Raw genomic sequence first — 24,149 nt, forward strand, 5'->3', positions numbered from 1 at the left:
ACATGCAAAACAAAAAATAGAACAGAGAAAAGAAAAACATGTTTGTCAGGTTGTGGGGGATGAAAAAACAGATAAAGATATGGAACGGCAATTATGTTGGACGTTTTGAATGGCGCCATGTTTAGCTGTAATGTGCTTGTCAGAATATATGCCGTCTCTATGGGCTTCAAATTATATTTTCAAGATCCAGATTTTAATAATTGGAAGTAAACAAATGTGTGTGTGTGTGTGTGTATATATATTATGTCAGATAATTCAATTTATAATGACCATGATAATTTTCATATTCTAATTCGTGGTTTTTGATATAATCCCCAACCCTCAATTTATCAAAAAAAAAATATATATATATATATATACATTGAGAATAATTAATAATTTTCTTGCTAATTTGATCAATAATACAATTAAAAATTGCTCGTGGATAGCCATTATAATTGGACTCGGTTTTAATTTGCCACACCTACCATACCCTTAGAAAATTAATGCATAGATTAATGATTAGATTTTGCGAGTTGGACATCTTTCTATCAAGTAAGTTTTCCTCTTTTTTTTTTTTTTTTGGTGGAAATTAATTTTTGATAAAGATATACAACTGATAAACTCCTAACCATTGAATTATTATTATTATTGTGAAGTGCTAATCATCCTATTATTGATTTTGTTTTGTTTTGTCATTTTCAATGATTTCTTTTTCTATTTTAAACTCACGATTTTTTGAATACCAATTAAAATAACTTCATGTTATCATTGTATTGTTGATCATTAAATCGTGCACCAAATTAACGTTAAATATATGAAATTTTGGTTAGGCCAGTACATTATTTTTCTTATCCAACAAATCCTTAAACATGTTTCCAATATATATATATATATAAAGAAACAGGAAAAAAAAAAAAAAAAAAAAAAAAAAAAAAAGAGGATGATAGCTCCAACTCAGATATTACACTCTAATGACACTCTTATGCGGAAATGACAATCCACAGAACATTTAAAAAGAGAAAGATCATAATGGAAACAATCTCATAAATTAACTTTCCTGGCATGACAAGCCTACTTTTGAGATGCCAAATTAAATCCACTAGAATTTATGCTTACCTCATCAGATTATTACTATGCATGCACTACCTACAACTTTATGCTTACCTTATCGGATTCCTACTGCTTTAAACGTGTACCTTTGCTCTTATTCTTATCTGATTGATCAGCTCTTAATTGAATATTTTCAATGGTCGATTTTAATTTTCAAATTCGATATATAGCATGGGTTTCGTCCAATAATAAAGAACCATTTTTTTGTTTTTTCAAATTAATGTGGATGAGCTTGATATGCTAATATATGGGATAACTAAAAGCAATTCATGTGGTTGATTATAATAATTTTGGACGCATGTGCTTTTCTTTTCTCTCTCTCTTTTTTTTTTTTGGGGGGGATTGTATCAAGAAATCTGTGACAATTTTAGCCATACTTGTACGTGAAAATCTCTAAATAGATTACATTGCTTTTTTTTTTTTTTTTAATGCTCTTTCATGATGCCAAACACGTTTTAAATGTATACTGATTTGGCAAAAATGCAAATTAAATAAAATAAGGAATGTTGATTTTTTTTTTTTTTTTTTTTCAGAAAACCAATTTTACATTACAACTCATAGAAGCTTTTTGCTAGTATGGGGGACACGTGTACTCACTCAGGTTTTTCTTCTTTTACAAATTTTTATATCCTTCCATCTTTACCTATTTGTCCTGATTCATTAATAAGTGTGACCTCCCTGTCCCCTTCTCCTATTTCCCCTGCACCACACGACACGCACATGCAATTTTGAATTTTATTTTATTTTTCTTTTAATCTTTTTTGCCACTTTTTTCTTTCGAGAATTTTTTTTTTACTTATATATTTTTATTCATTTATAATTATGTTATATGATATAATTACAATATTCACCTATTAATTTTAACAATATAACATAAATTTATTAGGGGCAGAACCAGAATCTGTCTTAAAGGGGGCAATTTGTAAACAAAATCAAGTTAGGACAATGTTTTATTGTTTAAAACACAAAAATTTGTACCCAAAAATATTATTAATAGTTGAAATACTAACAACTTAAAAGAATTTTTAAGTGGATTTTTATAGTAATTTGACATTATATGGGTTTTAATTTATTTTAACCAAATCAAAGGCCCCTAAAAAATCAAATATTAAAAGACAAAAAGTAGAATAAAAAACTAACAATAACAAATTAAAAATATGGTTAAATAATAAATAACTAAAATATCAAAAAATATTAAAGTGAAATGGCAAAAAGTTTAGTAAATACTAACTAAAATAAATATTGAGTGCTAATTTAAAAACATGAATAATTGTCACTTAATACATAATTATTTGGATATCTACTAATTAAATTCATTGGTTATAATTTAGAAATACCTACAAAGAATTATAATGTATATAAATAAGATAAACTTTTAGTTAGGGGGCCAATTATCTTTTTAATGATATTTTCTCTTAAGTATTGTTTAATGTATAAAATGGTTATTTTTAAGAAAATAAGAATGTTTATTAATAGGAATTAAAAAAGGAAAAAAATAGATATTCCTATTGATATGTTTGGTTGTTATCTTAAATTGAGTTCAATGTTTTTTTTTTAAATATTTTTTCTCTCTAAAAACTCATAAAAATTAATTAAAAGCCAAATTTTATCTTTATTTATTTATTTTTAGTTTAAGATAATTAATCCTAATTTGAATATATTTTCAATACGGTAAGAATATTTATTATTTAAATAAAAAAATAATAATTCTGAAATTTTCAGTACGGTAAGAATATTTATTATTTAAATAAAAAAATAATAATTCTGAACTTTTTAAAATGAATATTTATTACTTAAAATAGGAGTATAAATAATTTTATAGAACAAATATTCCTAAAATTTAAAATATATTATAGTAAATTCTTTAAAATAGTTATTCTATTTGTATATATATTTCATATATCAAAAATGCCCTTAATCTTTTTCAAAACAATCCTATATATGGATACTTGCTGACAAGGTGTTTGATAAGAATTCCCTGAGAGCTGGTTTTCCTCTCCTTCTCTTTCTTTGGTTTTTTTTTTTTTTTTCTCCCCTCTTAATTTTTCGAGAAATATCGTGAGGCATCTTTGCTCGAGTGGATTGTCCTTAATCCAGTCCATACCCAGGTGGTATCATCTCTGAGTTTTTTCCTCTCGATCCGCTATGGATCAAAGTCTACCACAGAATCGGAGAAGGGACAACCCACAGCTGGAATTAGTCGCTGACGAAGAGAATGCAGTTCGTATATCACAACTTCGATTAGTTGGCAAGGTGTTTTCAGATAAGCTTCTTTGGAAAAATATCGTTTAGTCTGTCATCTGGAGAGCCTAGCTTACCACTGACGCCATTCAGGTGGAATCTCTAAAACCTAACATCTTTTTCTTTTGTTTCAAGTCCATAGATGACAGAAATCACATCTGGAGGAAGCGGCCTTCGTCCATCAATGGAGTTCATATTGCTCTTCGCGAGTGGAAGCCTAAACAGAGCTTCAAAGACCTTGATTTTAACATCTCTACCTTTTGGGTCCAGATTCATGGACTACCACTATAGTTCATGACTAGCTCTAATGCATCCTTAATCAAAGGATTGTTTGAAAAACTTCTCCAGTGTGATTCCACTTCCAGAACCAACCTAATAGGTTTGAAATACATGAGAATACATGTCGATATAGATATTTCCAAGCCTTTATTAATAGGTTTTTCCATAAAATGGGCAACGAGGGACTTGGATTCACTTCTCCTATGAAAGACTCATGGAGTTTGTTACTCTTATAGGAAAATTGGACACTGCAAGCAGTCTTGTAATGTAGACCCAACCACAGCCTCCAACCAAGACGGTTCACGTTATGGACCGTGGATCCGGGCCGACGCTGACACTTATACAATGGTGCCGGAAGCTCATGGTTGTCGAATGGTTGAAATTCCTAGAAATGAACCTTCTGATTCATCATCACAAGATGTCAATCAGGTTGCACAAGGGGAAGAGGAGCATCAACCAACCATCGAAATCAATTCGGTAGAACAGGAATCAGACAAGAGAGAGACGGGTGAGTCAACTCGAATGGGGACAAGTTCAAGGGCACATCATGTCATGCTTCAGGTGTCAAGAAACGGTAACCTCCCACATTCAATAGCTAAAGAATACGTTGGATTCTCATTGGTTACGAGGTCGCAGGGTTCTGACTATCCTGTTATTAACATACAATCTATACATACTGGAAAAGCTGTCATAAGTTTTGAATTTGGAAAAATGGGGGAACCCAGCCCAGCCTTCTCTGAATCTCTCCTTCAAACGGGCTCAACCACCTCTCAAAGGCCATCTACTTCCCACTGGCCCATTTCCATATTGGAGCCCATTCATGAAGATTGTAATAGTGGCAGCAAATCAGGCAAGAGGAAGCGGGGCTCTCACAAAGCCCAACCACAAGCTCTCAAGCCCAAACATAGTGTTGCTGTACGTGTTAAAGCCACCATGCACACATCAGGCCTAGAGTCTCTACCCTCCCCCATAGGTAATCTTTGTGACTCATGGATTCTCCCCGGCCTCTTCTTGTCTGAACGATTATAATATCTCACCCTCCAAAATAAGACTCAAAGATCTTGCACGAAAGATTAAACAGAGTAATCGATCGACTGAAAAAGCCACCATTGAAGCCGGAGAAGCAACGGTGACTAAGAAACTGGTCAAGGAGGCAAGCATAATCAAGCCTACCCCCCCCCCCCCCCCCCAAATTTCTTCATGAGTTTTCTATCATGGAACTATCATGGCCTTGGAAGAGAGCCGTGATGGTGCGAGGTCTCAAACACCTCGTTAAAAAATCTTCCCCGCTGGCCCTTTTTCTCATTGAAACGAAGTCAAGTGTAGAAAAAATGATGAATTTAGCAAAAGCTCTTCCTTTCGATAAATACGCCTTTGTTGAAGCTGATAATGGAGCCGGTGGTTTGGCTCTCTTCTAGAATTCTGAACTAGGATGGATGGTTGTGTATAAATCCAAATGGATTTTAGGTGTTCGCACTTATCTTCCTAATGGAATCGAATGCAGTAGTTGGTTTTGTTATTGTCCAACAAAGAGGGCTTTGAGAAAAGGTTTATGGTCTGAATTGTCGAAGGCTATCTCTTCAGGGAGTGAAGTATGGATGTGTATGGGAGATTTTAATGATATTATTGCTCAAGAAGAGAAGATGGGAGGCAGAAAAGTAAGCAAATCACACTTTTATTTGAGGAACTTTATAGCTAATATGGGAGCCCTAGACCTTGGTTTTTGTGGCCCAATGTATACCAGGTGTAATCGTCGATGGGGTACTACAAATATCAGAGAGGGCATTGACCGAGTCTTAGTGAGCCCAGATTGGAGAATTTTTTTCCCTCAAGGTGGAGTTATTCACTTACCTCCAGCCGGTTCCGATCACACCCCCATCAAGCTCACCTTGACGCAAGATCACCCATCCATGCATCAATCATTCCGTTTCCTAGAAGCTTGGACTCAAGATCCCTCTTGCGAATCTATTATTAAAGAAACTTGGTGCAGCTGCTTACACAACAAAACCAAATCGTCCCTTTGCCATAAACTTTCCAACACTGCTTGAGCTTTGAAGCGGTGGAACAAAAACAGCTTTGGGTTTTGTCACACTAAGATCAACGAACTTGAGGCTTATCTCTCCCAGGTATACAAATGGGCCCCTTCTGAGGAGATTATCCGGATTCAGCAAGAAATCCAGTCTGAGATCAATGAATGGAGGCTTAGGCTTGAGTTGGTTTGGCGTCAAAAGTCTCGGGAGGTTTGGCTTCATGCGGGTGATCGTAATTCAAAGTTTTTCCATGCTTCAACGATCTCCAATAGGAAACAAAATTTAATTTCAGCTTTAAGAAATGATGATGGCACTTGGCTGGACTCTAGAACCGAAATCAGTAGCTTTCTCATCAGCAAGTTTAACGAGGTATTTCAATCTGAATCTTTAGAATTTTGTGATTGCCTAGATGATTTCTTCCAAGGTGGGCTTACTGAGATTGATAATTGGAGCATGGAAGTTATTCCCTCAGCAGAGAAAATTCACAGAACAGTCAAGAGCATGCATCCCATTAAAGCCCCTGGACCGGATGGGATGCCTGCTCTTTTTTTCCAAAAAGTACTGGACTATTGTCAGTGAAGACGTTGTCTCTTTGATTCAAAATGCTTTTAGAACTGTTATTTTTCCTTCTGCTATAAATAACACTTATATGGTGCTTATCCCAAATACCAACCAGATCTCCACCTTTAATCACTTAAGACCCATTAGTCTTTGCAATTCCGTGTACAAATTGTTATCCAAGATCCTGGCAAATTGCATCCGACCATTTTTAGACAAGATTATATCCCCTTTCCAAGTAGCATTTATTCCGGAGAGATGGATTGGCGAAAATACCATTCTCACTAACGAAATTATCCACACCTTCAAGAAGAAAAAGACAGGAAAAGGTCTGGTGGCTTTAAAAATAGATATGCAAAAAGCTTATGATCGTGTTGATTAGGGAGTGTTAACCTGAATTTTAGCCAAGTTGGGATTCTCTCACAAAATCAATAGCCTAATCCTTCGGTGCATTTCTACTGATTCTGTGGAACTTCTCCTCAATGGTAGTGTGTGTGGTCGGGTGAACATGGAGAGAGGTCTTCGGCAAGGGGATCCACTCTCCCTTTTTCTCTTTATTATTTATTCCGAACTTTTGTCTCGAATGCTCCAAAAGTTGGAAAGGGAAGGCAAGATTCATGGAGTGAAAATAGGTCGCACCAGTCCGCCTATTTCCCATCTTCTATTCGCAGATCATAGTCTGCTCTTTTGTCAAGCCGATCTAAAAGAAGTGCGTGAACTCCAAAAGTGCATAGACCAATACTGCTGCTGGACAGGACAAATGGCTAACTTGGCAAAATCTGGTTACTTCTTCTCCAAAAACACTCACAGCAGGATTAAAGTTGGAATAAAGAAGATTGTTAGGATGAATGAGCTTCCTCTTGACTCGAAATATATGGAAAACCCATTATTTATCGGGAGAAACAGATCCAAAGCTTACAAAGACTTGAAGAACAAGGTCAAAGCAAGACTCTAGGGTTGGAAGGCCAAGCTCCTCTCACAAACAGGTAAATATACCCTCACCAAATCTTTCATAAGTGCCACTCCTCTTTATGCAATGACTGCATACAAACTTCCCAACAAATGGTGCCAAGATATCGAAAGGTTGGCCAGCCGATTTATCTGAATGGTGAGCAACAAGGCAGATGATATACCCCAATTACATGGTCGACTCTATGCAAACCAAAATGTGCTGGGGGGCTTAGTCTAAGATGATTGAAGTACATGAATCTTGCCTTGCTTAGCAAGCTGGGCTAGTACTTAGCCCCGTCTTCAGACAAGCATTGGGTGCGAGCTCTAAAAGGCAAGTACTTTGCCAGGAGATCATTCTTGAAATGTCGAAGAAAGAAAGCTAGCTCTTGGACTTGGTACAACATCCTCTCTGCTAGAACTTTACTTTCAAATGGTCTCTGGTTTAGAGTTGGTAATGGGGACAATATAAATATTTAGGAGGACCCCTGGATCCCTCTTAATTCTCTTTTTAAACCCATTCCCTCCTCTGATGCCGCAACCAATGAGTGGGGCATGTTGAGCTCTCTTCAAACCTTGGATGGTGATTGGGACATGCGAAAATTGCTCCGCCTGTTCAACAGAAGGACTATTGATAATATCAACAAGATTCCGTGTACCAATAGAAACCTGAAGGATAAATTCATCTGGATTGGAAATTCTAACGGTTGCTTCTCTGTCAAGTTAGCGTATAAGCTGGAGTTTGAGAAAAACATTACTGAGTCCCCTTGGTGGAAGCATCTTTGGTCCTCTAAACTACATGAACGGCTCAATTTTTTCATGTGGAGGCTAGCAAGTAAGGGATTATCAACCGCTTCAAATCTTATGGCTTGTAATCTTCAAATTGATACTACAGATTGTATACATGGCTGTGGGTGCTTAGAAACAGATTGCCACATTTTTTTCCACTGCCAAGTAGCTAAAGCAGTGTGGTTCGCCACTCCCTGGGGCATTAAATGGGATTATTTTGTGTCTAACTCTCTCAAAGAGAAACTGAACATTCTTGCCAATCCTATTGGTGTTTTACCAATCGACTCTGCGGACAAAGAAGATTTCTTTTTGTGTGTAGCTATCGTTTTGGATCAGCTCTGGAAGATCAAAAATAGCACCATCTTTGAGAACAAGCTTTTCTCTCTTGGAAGCACTATGGACTGGCTTAAAGTCAGGTTCCGAGAGGCCAAATATGCAGCTTCCCCTTATATAACTCCCCTGGCTATCCCTAGCATACAGAAGTGGCACAAACCACCTCCCCATTTCATTAAACTCAACACTGACGCAGCGATAAGGGATGGTACAAGCATGATTGGCGTGGTTGCAAGGGATCACCTTGGTGAAGTTTTGAAAATCAGGGCAGTCTCTTTTCCATCTGACAACCCTGAACTTGCTGAGGCTTATGGAATTTTTCAAGGTCTTCTGCTAGCCTCAAAGGAAGGATGGACCAAACTTGTGTGTGAATCTGATGCAAAAAACATCATCTCCAGCTTAAATGGCTCCAATTTGCAGTTATCGCACTGGGCCGCAGAAGAAGTTCTGAAAGATATTCTTTTGATGCAAGGTTTGTTCCAGGATGTGGTCTTTGTCTGGGCTCCTAGGAATTCTAATTTCTTGGCGCATTTTGTTTGTAATTGGTGTATTAGGATTTGTATCTCTGGTACCTAATCTGTTAGTTTTTTGCTTCTTTGTTTTCTTATTTTGTAGCCTAGGAGCGTGGCGGTGAAGCCACCTCTCTTGGGTAAGCGTCGTGTAAACATTTGCTTCCCGTTGGGTTTCTTTTGGTTATAAAACTTTGACTTTTAGCCACAAAAAAAAAAAAAAAAAAACAATCCTATATATCAAAAAAATTTGAAACAGCTTAGGGGTAAACAGCACAACATGGCTCCGCCATTGCATTCGTTTATTTAATATGTATCAATATAATATTAATATAATACAACTTAATTATTTAATACAATTAACTAATAACAAAAAGGGCAAAAAAACAATGGTGCATAACTTGGACACCTTACGATTGCATTTCCACATGGTATAAATTAACTCACAACATGAAGCAAATAAATGAACTATTATCAAGCCAGGTTCATTGCAAAACAACCATATCAGAAACACAACTGTTGGATTAGCGTAATATTTTTCAAAACAATGTGCGTGACTTTACCGTTGACCAAATAAAATGTGCATGACTCAGGCGGTATACAATAATCTTTTGAAACATAACGTTTCATAGTTGTGGGTGAATCAAAAGAATTATATATCTGTAACAATATAATCAAGAAGAATATGACAGATTCGTAGTTTCTTGTTTTCTTCACTAAACCTCCATTTAGCTCCACTTTGTCAAACTATTCAAAGATAACCTTCTACATTCATTTGCCAAATCAACAATCTCAACACTAGATATATATCTTTGCCTCCGTGATGCAGTAATTCGTCTGCCTTAAAAGTATAGACATGATTTTTTATCCCAATCCTACTATTTCCAGTTATGCTGTTCAGACATTTGTGCTTAATGGCCTTCCTCATTCGGACCACGCTTTCCCATCTGCCTCTCATTTCATATGCCCGAGCCAGCACCAAATAAGGTAGAGATGACTTCGGCTCTAACTCCATCATCCTTTCTGCTGCTCTTTCAGCCAGTTCCAAGTTTCCATAAGCTGCAGAACTGTGAAGAATTGATGCCCATATCATATAATTGGGTGCACAATGCATTTCTGCTATAACGCCTATTGCTTTATTTAGTTTACCTGCACGACTCAACAAGTCCACTATGGAAGCATAATGCTCAAACTTAGGTAGAATTCCATATTCCTTCTGCATAGATGAGAAGATTCTCATTCCCTCATCAACAAAATTCCCATGATTGCAAGCTGATAGAACTCCAGCAACTGTTATACGATCTGGCACTAGATCTGTCCCGGTTAGTTCCTCAAAAATTTCTAAGGTCTCCAATGCACGGCCATTGAGGGCCAAACCCATTATTATAGTGTTCCAAGATATCAAATCTCTTTCACTCAAATTAGCAAAAATTTTCACAGCATAATCAATCAATCCAACTTTAGAATACATTTTCATAAGTGGACTCGCAACAATTGCATCTGACTCCATACCCATTTTAACAACCAAAGAATGGATTTGACTACCCTGATCTGCAGGTAGGAAATCGGAAGCAGAGCTCAGAATACTGCTCATAGTAAACTCAGTTGGCCTTAAATTCTCCCTCATCATCAGCACAAAAAGTAGCATAACATGCTCTACAAGTCCATGCCTTGCACAGCTTGAAATCATGGAATTGCAGAGTGCCGAATCCCAGTGATCTGCTTCTTTAAAGAGCTGGACTGCATCCTCCAATCTGTTGCATTTGGAAAACAGGTCAATAGCAGCACTCGAGACGATGGTATTGGAAAACAATCCCACCTTGAGAGAGAAGCCAAATATTTGCTTACCCTTTCCCAAATCTCGCATGTTACAACAAATACTGATCAATGTTGATATTGTATATCGATCAGGTTTATGCTGAGTTGTTCTCATTAAACAGAACATATATAACGCCAATTCTCCACACCCTGCTCCATGGCAAGCCCACATTAAAGAGTTCCATGAGATTATATCTAATTTCTCCATGGTCTGAAACACGCCAAAAGCATAATCAGCAAGACTGAGTTTCCCATACATGTGAATTAACGAATTCCCAAGCACAACATTTGATAAGTCCATACCACTTCTTATCATGCTACCATGAATTTGTTTGCCCTGACAAGGACATGAAGCAATTGACATCAAAATTGAGTACGTATATTCACTTGGTCTTACACAGGCATTTTGCATTTTCAGAAAAAATCCCATTGCATAATCAATAAACCCATATGAAACATGAGCTGAAATCATTGAGTTCCAACTAACAACATCTCTCACAGGCATTTCATCGAATAACAGACAAGCCCTTTCAAGCTGGCCGAATCGAAATAACCCTTTCAAACATATGTTCCAAGACACGCAATTCTTGTCAACAATATAATTAAAGACCTTCAATGCATCATCAACGGAACCATTTTGACAGTACAAGTCAAGACAGCGATTACCCAGAAACGTCTGCCTATTAAACCCCACTTTTATCAACCGAGCATGGATGATGTTAATAAAATCTAGAGATTTAATCGAAGAGCAGTAATCTAAGAGGCGAGAGTAAGAAGGGACTGAGCTGCTATGAAGACAATGAACTTGTTTCAGAAATGGGTGCATACATTTGAAGTCCCACAGTGAAGTATAGAGCTCGCATCACCTATAAATAGTAAACTAAAAAACCTATACTATCCCGTGTTGAATAAGATTCTGATTCTGCTTCTGCTTCTACTACTTCTTGCTCCATTTACGCAGCACATCCAAACGAAAGAGCTGTGTATATCTTAACAACAGGGAATTTTCCTCCACCGCAAGCAAAGGACCGTTAGGCTTTTATTTTTTTTTATTTTTTTTATTTTTATTTTTTTTTTAACGAAATAAAATGGGGCAGTGTTTTATGCCTACAGCATTATTAGAATTTCTCGGCTTTATTTGCACACTTTGTTTTTGTTTTTTCTTTGAAAGGGCTTTATTTACACTCTAGAATAACAATTTTATTTACGCAAATATAAAGTTAAGACAACAGTGGGACAAGGAAATTGACATTTATTAATAACTAATAAAAATATTTCCTATTAGATTCTATTTTGTTGACAAATCACAACTTGGGTAACGCATATTGAAAATTTTCATTTTTGATATAAATGGCGAGATCTTTGTCCTGCCCCTCTATAATTGCTATCAGCATTGTATCAAATTTGATTCTACTTCTGTATCAGTGGTACCTGAAAATATTAATTTTTTATTTTCTTTTTAAGTATTAAAGATTAGGTTTAGATTTCAAAATTATTAGAGGAAAGAAAAATAAAATTAAACATTTCTACTTTCATTAATGTAGTTCAGAAAATAAAAATTATGGAGAATAAAATTATATGACACAAATAAAAAGTATATATATAATATATACACTTTAGGATTCGTTAAGCCGTTCAGCAGCCCATTTTCCCATCCTCAAGTGCCCATGTTTTCTAGAAGCGTCAAGGACTTTTGTTAACATGGAGACTGTTGGTTCAAATGGCATCGTCTTGATAAAATTTTCAAGCTCATCCATCTGCTCATAGCGACTGTGAAGTTCAATCATCATATCATAGTGCTCAATTCGGGGTATAATACCGTACTTGTCAGTAATCGAATGAAAACACTGAGTTCCCAACTCAACAAGACCTTCATGCGCACAAGCAAGCAAAACACCTAGTAAAGTTACATGGTCTGGCTTGATACCTTTTTCTTCCATGAAGCCAAATAATTTAAGTACTTCTCTACCTTGTCGGTTGTGACAGCATCCCAAAATTATGGAGTTACATAGAATCACATCCATCTCTTCCCCTTCTTTAAAAACCATGAGGGCATATTCAAGACAACGACACTTTGAGTACATGTCAACCAAAGCTGCTTTTAAGACGATATCTATCTCATAACTATTTCGAATTATAAAACCATGGATTTGCCTGCCTTGATCAAGAGCAAAAATATTTGCACAAGCTGCCAAAAGGGTTGCAAAAGTAAACTTACTTGGCCTTGTTTCACATTGCATCTCCCAGAAAATTGACATAGCTTCTTCACTCATTTGATGACGAGCGTGGCTAGCCAACAAAGCGTTCCATGAGACGTTATCCCTCCATTCACTCATTTGGTAAAACCAGACTCGAGCACTCCTCAAGTTTCCACATTTACCATACATGTCGAGAAGGGCATTGCTTACAATGAGATTCGAACAGAAACCATGTCGATAGATATATCCATGAATCTGTTTACCCAATTCAACATCTGAAAGACCAGAGCAAATATTCAAGATCAATCCAAGTGTGACATGGTCTATGTCTTTTGTTGTATTTCTCATTAAATATACAAAATCCAACGCCTCTTCCCATAGGGAGAAGCGAGTATACCCTCCCAACATTGCATTCCAAGATACTACATTGCGTTCAGGCATATCATTAAAAAGCTTCCTTGCCTCCCTTGTCTTCCCACTCATTGCATATCCTGAGATAATTGTAGTCCAAAAAATCAAGTCTTTTTCATTGGGCTGCTCAAAAATTGCATGAGCATCTTCTAGTTTCCCACACTTTACATACATATGTATAAGGGAGCATGAAACAACCTTATCAACATCAAAATGCATCTTGATTGATACTCCATGAATTTGCATCCCCTCTTTAAGAGCATGAATACTTGAACAAGCAGCAAGAGCAGTAGAGAAGGTAAAATTCAATGGCCTTACTGCTGCCGGAAACATCTGAAAGAACATATACACTGCTTCTTTTCCATCATCCATCTCAAAATACCGCCTCACAATCACATTCCAAGATACAGCATTTCGGTTATGAATCTCATCAAATTTTCTACGCGCATCACTTATAGCACCACATTTCCCATAGATATCAACAAGTGAAGTCTCCAAGATTACGTTACTAGCAAAATCGTACTTCAAAGTAAGTCCATGGATTTGTCTTGAAAGAGCAAGATCTGAAACCGCGGCACAAGATCCAAGGACACTGGCAAATGTAACCGCATTGGAAAAGACACCATTCCTATTCATACGCAAGAACAAGGCCAGAGCCTCATTGGCATACCCACTCTGCGAATGAGCGGTTATGATGGCATTCCAAGAACCACCATCTCTTTCACGCATTTCCTCAAACAACTCCCTCGCATCGTCCAAACACCCACATTTGCCAAACGTTTCAATGGCACGATTCAGCAGAAAAACTGGGGGGTTAGGCAAGAAATGGTTCAGGTGGTACTCAACTTTTCGAGCCTCGACGATGGCACGCCTCGAAGAACAATGCTGGAAGAGATGGGCATAGATAGAATAAGGGAGAGGCACATGAGCGGTATAGAGGACGTTAACGGCTTTTCGGAAACGACCCTCTTCCAGGTAGGTGAGGATTTTGTTCTTTAAATCTTTAGCGCTGGCGGGTTTTGGGGTTTTGATTTCGGATATACGAAGAATCTCCTTGATCAAAGACATGCTTCTTCACATCCATCTAACAAAACGATTGGCCAAAACGGCTGAAAAAAATATCCAACATGCCTCTATCACACGCGCCAAAAATAAATAATAAATAATAATAATAAAGACTAATAATAAATAAATAACAGAGCTTCTAGATTTTTTTTTTTTTTGGCTCAGAATAATGGAGCTTCTAGATGACTGCTGAAGAAAATCCAACTATAATATGGTTTTTCAAAAATTTTGTTACGTGTAAAAGTTATTTATTGAAATGGAGCTTACATAATTGTGATACGAAATTCGAGAAGTTCATACATAGCTCACACGTTGCATTCCTTGACTTTAATTCTGCTGCCTTGTTTGGTCTCCACGCATCCTCACCTACGTTGGCACTTATGTAATACTCTCTATTTTCATTTTATTATTAATATCATTTTTTTATATTCTACTATATTTATATATTATATATTATATATGTTTGTTATTTATTTTTATTTATTTAAACTTTAGAGATTGCTCTTTTTATTTATGTATACACCTACATATATTCTGTAACTGCCGCCGGTTGACCTTACCTTATAATAAAAAATAAAAAATCTATTTTTTATATTTCCCTTTCCCATGCTTTGCCCGGTAATTCTGAGTTGTATGGGTTTGTAAAGATTTTTAATTTTTAATATTTCTAGATTAGTTAATGAAAAACTTCTAGAATCTTAAATGGAAAGATTGTATTCAGCTTTTTTATTTTTATTTTTTAATGAGGTGTGGAACTCACTGATTTCAAGTTCTATATAAATCATTTATATATTGTAATTGTCTTAAAAAAAAAGTTATCTTTTTTTTTTTTTTTAAAATGTAGGATGTTATCTTAAAACAGTGAAGAGATAAGGAGAAAAATATATTTGTTTGGTGAATTAGAAATCACAACATCTCAAGACAGAAGCCAAATCCAATCAAACTCAATTTGATATTCTATTATAGCATCTAAAATCAGAGTTAACATGGCATTAAATAATAGAGACAATCATAATGTGAACTCTTCCAACCAGATAACGCTTTCAAATCAAGATTGAACAATTATTAAAAGTAAAGGAGTTAAAAATTTAATCCAACCCACAACGACAAGTATTGGAAATTTTAATAATTATAAGTTAAAAATGGAAGATTCTTTGGTAAGTAAAGTTTATCCCTTGGAATCCTTTGAATGGGTAAGGTTAAAGCTTAAATTGTTCAATTTCAGTATTAGGTAATGATTTCAGGAGTCATGAAGGTGAAAATCATTAATTTGGGGGTCCATACTTGAAAAGGACACCTAACTTAGAAGGCAAAATAAAGGAGATAAAAAGATTCAACCAAATTTCCAAATATCAACCTAATCAGAAAAAAAGGGAAAGAGAAAAAGAAACTCTTTAATCTCTATGATATTTTAGCTTTATTGGATTCCATTTGAGTGACAAAGATCTATGTACAGTAACATCTCAAAGTAAAATCAATAATGAGAAACATTGCCATTTGCCTTACGGCCCCATTGTTTATAGCCGCTCCGATTCTTTCGTAAAACCTTCACCTTTGCGGTCCGTGAGCTCTCAACTTTTTCTTTGGGTAGCGAATAGTGAGATTAGGTAGGATACAAAAATTCAACATTATTTCGCCCAATAACTTTAAAAGGCGAAGTGGACCAACTAGAGCCTATTTTGCATCTTACCAATAATATTTTTTGGTCATAAAATAAAAATCTTTAATTAAAAGAAGCAAGAATACATCAGATCGGGTGAGTCAGTTAACAAAATATTACGTAAAAATAACATTGGCAGAATATTATTACAAGATCTTTGCTTCAAACACCTTTAGCAATCCAATTAGTTGTCTGATTTTACCTTCCAAAAATCTAACTAAGGCAAATAAACATAAATACAAGACTAAACTGCTTTGGATTAATTTAAACTAACGTAAGTATGGTCCTATTAAAATTGGCTAAATTTAATATCTAGTTTAATTGAATTGAGTTGGATAAAACTTAAAATAATTTGTTCAAACATACCAATCTCCCATTACAAACAGGCCCATTAGAGCAATCCTAATGAGCTAGAGGAGTCTGAAATCAATCAAATGTGGTTTGGTCTTGCATGTGTTTTATTTACCATATTCCAAGAATCTGAAACAAAGCAAACCTTGTTTAACAGTTACCATATCAGTATCATTACCAGAAAAAAGTTACCACATCAATATAAAATCACCAAAAAAATATAATTATAGAATTACTCTAGATATTTAGGGCTACACCTAAAAAGTTAAAAAGAAGAAAGTATTTGCCTTGAATTCAAGTTAGCCTGTTGCTATAATTTTAGGAATTAATCAGACCTTTGCTTGTTGCAGAAAACTAATTTACAAAGCTCAATCAATACAGCTGGGGTCAAACAAACCCTAGAGCTATATATTAATAAACTTCCAATTCATATGTAAAACAAAAACAATCTCCAACTTACTTGTCTTCAGTCTCTGTTGACCCCTCAAATACACAAATCAACCACAACTTCAAATCAACTACCATACTTCCTAGAAATGATGCATATGTATAAATATAGCTTTCTCTTGTCCAATTACCGACTTAGCCTAATCTGTCTCTATGCTTGAGGATAAGAAATACCCTGAAAATTTTCTCTCCCAGTATCCACGCCCATCATAGTAGTCATTGGTTAAAGGAATTCCAAAGCAACCATTCTCTGCACCTTCCCAGTGGCAATGTCCTTTTCTAGAAAAAAAAAAAAATCATTCTAGAATGGATGGCATGCTTGCTTGTTCTTTGTTTATGTCTGCAATAAACTAAAATTGCCATCATTCATGAACAAATTAGGAGCACCAAACAGAGAAAATTTAAAAAGAAAAAAAAAAAAAGAGAAATAAAATAAAAAATAAGAAGTGAAACTTGTAGAACCCATAATGCTAATAAAATAAGAGAGCAAACGTAAAGAAAGCTACACAATGGTTGCTGATGGCTTGCCTTGAAACGCGACAATATAATTACGAGACACAACGTATGAGCCTTTTGGCTTTTCTCTTTATCAACTTTGTCCTTTTTTTATTTTGAAGAGTCATGGAGAAAATAAATAATACACTTTGATTCTTAAATAAATAATCAACTTTATTTTTTTTTTTTGCTTTCAATTATTAAATAATCAAATGAAACTTTATTATTATTAGATATTAGATACCAGCTATTAGATATCATTTACATTGAATTAATAAATAAACAGGTATTTTTATATCTAGCAAAAAAAAGTCAAAAAAGAAAAATATAAAGACAAAGTGAGAGATACATGAAGATCTTTTGAGTCCACATAAAAAACCAAATAAAAAACGAAAACATAAGCTCCTTGAAACACCAAAAATTGAGGAAAATTAGGAGGTGGACCTACAGCCATCTCGATCCCATCTAGAACACCTTGACTTTATGAACCTAACCTTCCCCACGAGGCCCCGTTAAAATAACCTTAGCCACCAAGATAATGACAAAACGGACCAAAAGAGTCGGTGATTGATAATAGCCTTCCCACCCACCTCTGCTTAACACAATCTCTCTCTCTCTCTCTCTCACACACACACACACAACCCGTTTTCTCTTCCGTTTCTTTTCCCAACAAATTTTCTCGGAAAACAAACATGCTCGATCCTAACAGCACCAAACCCCATGAGCACCCTTTTCTTCTGAACCATGGATTAGGCTCAAGAAGTGACAATTATGACGGTTGGGAATCCATAAACAATGGTGTCAGAGGCCGTCGAACATCTCAGAACCATTCTAATTATGGAAGCAGAAACGGCATAGATTGGGGTTACAGAGAAGAAAAGAACGACGAACATGAGTCCGGTGTTTGCTCGCCTCCTTTGTGGAGGACAAGCAGTCCACCAAGAAGCCCACAGCATCGGAAAAACCATTACCGAAGCCTATCCCCTGCATCTCGCGCCCAAGCCATTGCCAGAGGACAAAACGAGCTCATGGAGATGGTAAGGAACATGCCCGAGACATGTTACGAGCTGTCGTTGAGAGATCTTGTAGAACATCCAATGGCTCTGGCTCGACAACAGAGTATGTCCGAGGAGAGAAATCTCGGCGGAGAAAATTTGTTTAGAGCAGAAGATAACAACAGCAACAACAACAACAACAACAACAAGAGAAGGATTAGTATTGATAGAAACACAACAGAGAGAAAGCTTAGATCAAGCTTTGATAATGGAGGTTTTCTATTAAAGATGGTGTTTCCAGTTACTATTCGATCTAAGACGAAGAAAACTATGAAGAAGAACGATTCCATGGCCAATAATAGTACAACAAGCTCGAAGGTTTCACCGAAGCCTTTGTTATCGGATGGATCGGCAGGGAAGGGTGTGGATAAAGAGTGGTGGAAGAAGAGGTTTTCTGTGTCCGGAGAGAGTGAGAGTGGGGATTCCAGTATTAACAGTGGTAGTATGAAAAGCAGCAGTGGCAGCAGAAGTAGTAGCAGCAGCAGTAGAAGCAGCAGCAGGTAAATTTTTTTTTTTTTTTTTTAAATCTAACTTAGAACTTATATTTTGATGATTTTTGCGTTTCTGTATATTCAAATCGATTTTATGTTTTTGAAATTTTTTGTTTTTCACTAATTATTACTAAGATCATTTGAAAAGAAAAAAAGAAAATTAATTCTATGAAAAATTTGGAATTTGGAAATTTTGATTTTCATTTAGATATTATCATGAGTCATGATTTCTAAAAAATTTCATTAAGATTATTCTTGCACGAAACAGGGAAACTCTGACATCCATATTCCATCAATGGAATAATAGGAAATGAAATAAAACTCCTTGGTAGGAAAATATCTGATAGTTTAAGTCACTTAGAAAAAAAATCTCATATGAAGTTTTTCTATGTATTCTTAATTCTTTTAGCGGTATGCAGGTCAAAGTCTCTATTTGAGAAAATTGTCCAAAATAATAATAACAACACCAAAAAAAAAAAAAAAAAAAAAAAAAAAAAAACACCAAAGAAAGGTCTCTGTTTGAGAAACAGAGAAAAGAAAGAAAAAGAGGGGTAAAAAAAAAAAAAAGGGAAAATGAGGCGTTGTAAAACTGGTCAAAAGTTGCATAAATTTCGGAATCTAAATCTGATACGGGAGTTTTGGTACTGAAATCACCAGAGATTGTAAAACCATTAGATTTTTCTATAATAATAAACAAATATATAAATGAAAATAGAAGCTTGATATTAACATCCTCGTATTGGTTGAATTGCAGGAGGCATGGGAATGGAGGTTGCTGGTCCTTCATCCTTATCAAGAAAAACAAAAAGCCAAATCAATGAGCTGCTCTGCTTTCAATGAATCAAGCTATGTGTTATGTATACTTATCCTTCCAATATTGCCTAGATATGTATGAGTAGAAATATTGCAACAAAAATTTGCAGCATCATGTGTATATTGGTCGAAGTTTTCCAAAGAATTTGTGTTATTTTCCTTTTTGGAAAGAATTCTTATATCAAATACAATTGAGTTTTTACATGCTGAAGGATGATTGTATTTTCCAGATTACGAAGATGTGCTTTTCAACTCTGTAACGAGTTTATATAGGTAGAATAGAAAGGAGTGCTACAACAATATCAAAACAACCTGAAAGTACAAGAAGTTGTGTTTTTTTTTTTTTTTAATCATGTGTTATTAATGAATTATTACATGACAAGCACTATGATAAACACACTATCAAAATTTGTGATCGAGGTAAGAAAGGGTACGAGTAATGAAAAATGGACTCTCATTAGTTCATTGCAGCAGTCTTGACAGCTCCTCAAGTGTTCTTGATTGAGTATGCACCTTATCCGTTGACCAATTATGATGATATGTGGTTTACATTAGCAAACTATATTGACAGGCATGTTTCACAGATATATGGGCCATGTATCCGATGATGTTATTTGTTTTTTTGTTTTTTTTTTTTTTTTGGGGTGGGGGGTTTGGGTTGAGAATACATTATTATCTGTCATTAGCGTTTCTTTTTATGATATATTAAATTCATTGAAATTGTTTTTTCCCAAATTATTTGTGTCTGAGTTAAACGAACAGGATCATCTTGAAACATTGCTATTTCTGTAAATGGAAAGTCAATTGGAAAGTACATATTCATTGTATTTCCATTACCTACTTCACACCATGCCCCAATAAAAAGGGCATCATATTATAAATATAACAATAATCTCACCATCTATTTTTCAATTGTGACACCAAAGAAATCAAAATAATGTGGCAGGAGATGGCGGCTGTATTATTGCTGATTGAATTTCCACTATAATCTGTAACTGTTTATTTCGGCTTTCCTTTTACCTTTTTTTTTTTTTTTTTTTTAAATAAAAAATAAAAAATTTTAATCAATTTGTTATCGCAAAACGCTTATCCTTACCAGCAAGTTGAGCTGATTTGGAGTTAAGCCTTGTTAGTTATAAATCAATACCATATTAAAATTTGCGGTGAGATGAATTGTGGATTAGTTATGTGGTTGCTGTGGCAGAACACACCTCCACCTCGGGTAGGCAGCAAGGACCCACAACAGCCACCTTAGGTGGAAAAATAATACAAAAGCAAAAACAGAATGGTAAAAAATGTACTTTTATATAGTTTGAAACGCACAGTTTTCTCGACTCGAAGAAGCTTTTACCCGTCAAGAGGGGAAAAATGCAAAATCAAAAGAAACCATGATTAAATTTGGAGGCTGCGTGGTAAATCCCCTGAGTTGGGGAGGCTACACCACAAGATTTGACTTCTTTCTTTGTTTTTTCTTTTGTTTTTTTTTTTTTGTGGGGGACTGATCAAATCCTTTTCTGTCAGGTGTCAAAGATGGCGTGGCAATTAAATTTAAACTGGGGCATGATAATAAGTTTCATTTTTTTATTTTTGGTTTTTATTGCCAATTAGTGTTCTGTTTATTCCAAAAATGCCAATTCGATTGTACTAATTACCAGTCGACTTGACATGCATGGGTTCTGATGAGAAAGGAAGAGTTATTTCAACGAGTGCGCATGGGAATTCTGATGTACAAGTTGACAGTATTTTTAGTCTTGTCAAACTCAAAGCCACCCTGGAGCCATCGACGATTAGGATCATAATCATTGGGTTGGGACTATGAAGCACTGGGATTGGATCATCTGAAGTCTTAGGTCTAAACTTGCTTAAACCCAGAGCTCAAATTTGGGCCAACTAAGAGCCCACAGACCAAGCAGATGATCCAACTCTGTAAATCTACTTTAGAAGGCTTTTCACTTAAATAGCCCAAACTAACAAATGAAGACGCCAACCCATTACAAATTACAATGGATGAGTTTTTTTATTTAGAAAATTTTAATGGATGAGTTATGAGATTTGGAGCAGACGCATTCATTAGTTAAAAGGACTATAATGGATGAGTTGTTAGATTTGGAGCCGAGGCACAAATTTAGGATTTGGATCTTCTTTTCTTTTCTTTTTATTATTATTATTATTATTTTTTTGGAATCTTGTTTATCATTTATTTGATACCATATTATTTAAAAATATTAACAGATAAAAATGAGATTAACTCAATTGATAGATATAATAAAAGATTACGGATTCAAAATATAAAATATTAAAATGAGGGAGAAATTATTAAAAATAAAGTAATGAGAGAGAGAAATTATTGAATTATTGTAGATGATTAAAAAAAAAAAAAAAAGGAAGAAAGAAAACCTAAATTCTTTTTGTTTTGTCTTTTTTTTTTTTTTTTTTTTTGGGTAGGATAAATAACTTTTCATATAGATGTAAATCCGCTTAGCCAAAAACTTTTAAAAAATTGATACCAAGTTGTGGATGGGCTCCATTGATAGAAAAAAATGCATGTTGTATGGGTGACCAAAACACAACTGTTCTGACTGGCCTGGGAGTTCAGTGGTTAGCACACCACAGCCCGGCCAGTGGAAGCTGGGTTCGAGTCTTGGGGGGAGGGGATGGCAGGGGCATAGCCAAAAAAAAAAAAAAAAAAAAAAATTTCACATGGATTTAAATCCGCTTAGCCGAAAACTCAAAAAAAAACAATGAAGCCAAAGTTTACCAAGTTGTAGATGGGTTCTATTGATAGAAAAACTATGCATGTGATACAGTACTCGAACTAAAAAAAAAAGAAAAAGAAAAAGAAAACCAATATTTATTCATGAAAAAGAAATGACGTTCGATGTGATATGGAAAGGACAAAAAAAAAAAAAAAAAAAAAAAAAAAAACGTGATAACGATATTTCCTTTTCGGAGATTAAAAAATAAAAAAATTATGCAATCTCATTACGTGGTCAAGAAGTTTCAATCCTCACATCGTGAAAGTGTACACCTGTAGGCCTTTCATTGCTTATCTAGAATCAATCCACATTATTGCGATTTTGTGGATGTGGTTCTCCTCAATCAATCATATCGATACAGTTAGATCAATTAAATGTATTTTGATTATATTTTGCAATTTAAATTTTTAATTTTTAATTTTTAATTTATTATAATTTAAAATTTTTAATTATTAATTTTTGGCTAATAAACTATATGATTAACATTAAATTGAAAATTTGAATTAGAATATAATAAAATGAAAAATTTTAAAGCTACTTTTTAAAAATAGATAATTTTATTATTTTTTAATTTAAAATTTGATAAATTTTTCAAGTGATCTTCTTTTTTTTTTTTTTAATAATAAAGGTATTAAAGTATAAATTTAAAATTTTTAAACTTTCCTCTTCATTATTTTTTAATTTGAAAATTTAAATAATTTTGCTCTTTATTATTTTTTTAGTTTGAAAATTTAAATAATTTAATACTAGTTATGTGAAACAATTGTTAAATACTATAGTTAAAAAGACATAAATTTTAAATTATAACAAATTAAAAAATTAAAAATCTAAATTGCTGAAATGAAAAGTTCATAATGTAATTTCAAAATCCTAAAAATTTAAAATACAAAAGTACAATTAACTCTTCTAGAAAACAATTATAACAAGCTTAACAGGATAATATCTTAGAACATTTCAAATGAAAAATCAAATTATAAAAATAAATATGACATATGAAAAATGTTTAAAAAAATATTTTTCAACATTAATATATAAAATAAATATCAAACTAATGTACTTTAAATATTATCAACGTAAATATTTGTTTATAAAAGCTACGCTAGATATTGTAAAATTTATTAAAAAATAAAATTTTTGAAAAAAATAATCTTTTTTAAAAAAGCTAATAAATATATTATTAATTATAAATAATTTTTGTATATATTATTAAAAAAATATTAAAATTAACTTTATAATTTTACCACCTAAATTTAAACAGGTGGCCTTGAAAAGTTTCAATATTTGTATTATAACCCTCGAGATAGGGACAAACACACCAAAGTCAAAAATAACCTGCTCAATCCATGTGTATCTGAAATTGACTGGTTGAGGACTGTTGAGGTAGGTGCCACCGGTACCTACACCGTCAACATAATAATAAATTACTTTGATAATAAACATTTCTAACGTTTTTCCATCACAAATAAATAAAAAACAACAAGTTTCATTATGATTCACATATCGTGACCTTGTTCCCTTAGCTCACTTTCTTTGACCTAATTGTTACTTACATTCAGTCCTTTGCTTAATTATTAATATTAATGGTATGTAATTAACAATAAAATAATTAACAATGAATTAATCCTATAAACATCGCATTTGTTTCTACCAAATTACTTAGCAATTAACATGGAACATGATGTAACATTATTTTATAATTAATTAGAAAAATAATATAAATTAAATACAAATAAATGAATAGTAAAAATGAATAAAATTTTAAATAAACTAATATAATAATGCTATATTATTTGCTACATTAGTTGTAAAT

General features: G+C 34.2%; 4 protein-coding genes and 1 long non-coding RNA gene across 6 annotated transcripts; 2 read left to right on the forward strand and 3 right to left on the reverse strand.

Annotated features, from left to right (window-relative positions):
- The first annotated feature begins 6,960 nt into the window (after nt 1–6,960).
- Nucleotides 6,961–8,846, forward strand: LOC125423727 (uncharacterized). The gene is made up of 2 exons (XM_048478846.2): nt 6,961–7,137; nt 7,629–8,846. Exons 1-2 carry the CDS (start codon nt 6,961–6,963, stop codon nt 8,844–8,846), a joined length of 1,395 nt encoding a protein of 464 aa, XP_048334803.2.
- Nucleotides 8,847–9,281: 435 nt separating this feature from the next.
- On the reverse strand, nt 9,282–11,715 carry LOC107423438 (pentatricopeptide repeat-containing protein At1g43980, mitochondrial). The gene has a single exon (XM_016032991.4). It carries the CDS (start codon nt 11,421–11,423, stop codon nt 9,531–9,533), a length of 1,893 nt encoding a protein of 630 aa, XP_015888477.3. The 5' UTR covers nt 11,424–11,715; the 3' UTR covers nt 9,282–9,530.
- Nucleotides 11,716–12,108: 393 nt separating this feature from the next.
- On the reverse strand, nt 12,109–14,647 carry LOC107423439 (pentatricopeptide repeat-containing protein At3g26540). Of its 2 annotated transcripts, none has more exons than XM_016032992.4 (2): nt 14,539–14,647; nt 12,109–14,315 (listed from the first exon to the last, which is right to left on the reverse strand). In XM_016032992.4, exon 2 carries the CDS (start codon nt 14,272–14,274, stop codon nt 12,214–12,216), a length of 2,061 nt encoding a protein of 686 aa, XP_015888478.3. In that variant the 5' UTR covers nt 14,275–14,315; nt 14,539–14,647; the 3' UTR covers nt 12,109–12,213. The 2 variants fall into 2 exon arrangements, with proteins under 2 accessions (XP_015888478.3, XP_024931228.3); XM_025075460.3 differs by having other exon boundaries at nt 12,109–14,339; nt 14,539–14,557.
- Nucleotides 14,648–16,618: 1,971 nt separating this feature from the next.
- Nucleotides 16,619–17,644, reverse strand: LOC112492414 (uncharacterized). The gene is made up of 2 exons (XR_003056788.3): nt 17,236–17,644; nt 16,619–17,008 (listed from the first exon to the last, which is right to left on the reverse strand). It is a non-coding gene; the product is annotated as an uncharacterized LOC112492414 (long non-coding RNA).
- A 140-nt stretch (nt 17,645–17,784) lies between these two features.
- LOC107423431 (uncharacterized) lies at nt 17,785–19,794 on the forward strand. The gene is made up of 2 exons (XM_016032983.4): nt 17,785–18,779; nt 19,525–19,794. The coding sequence occupies exons 1-2, from the start codon at nt 17,917–17,919 to the stop codon at nt 19,589–19,591; spliced, it is 930 nt and encodes a 309-aa protein (XP_015888469.2). The 5' UTR covers nt 17,785–17,916; the 3' UTR covers nt 19,592–19,794.
- The last annotated feature ends 4,355 nt before the right edge of the window (nt 19,795–24,149 follow it).

Source organism: Ziziphus jujuba, chromosome 7, assembly GCF_031755915.1.
Source record: "Ziziphus jujuba cultivar Dongzao chromosome 7, ASM3175591v1".
NCBI lineage: Eukaryota > Viridiplantae > Streptophyta > Magnoliopsida > Rosales > Rhamnaceae > Ziziphus > Ziziphus jujuba.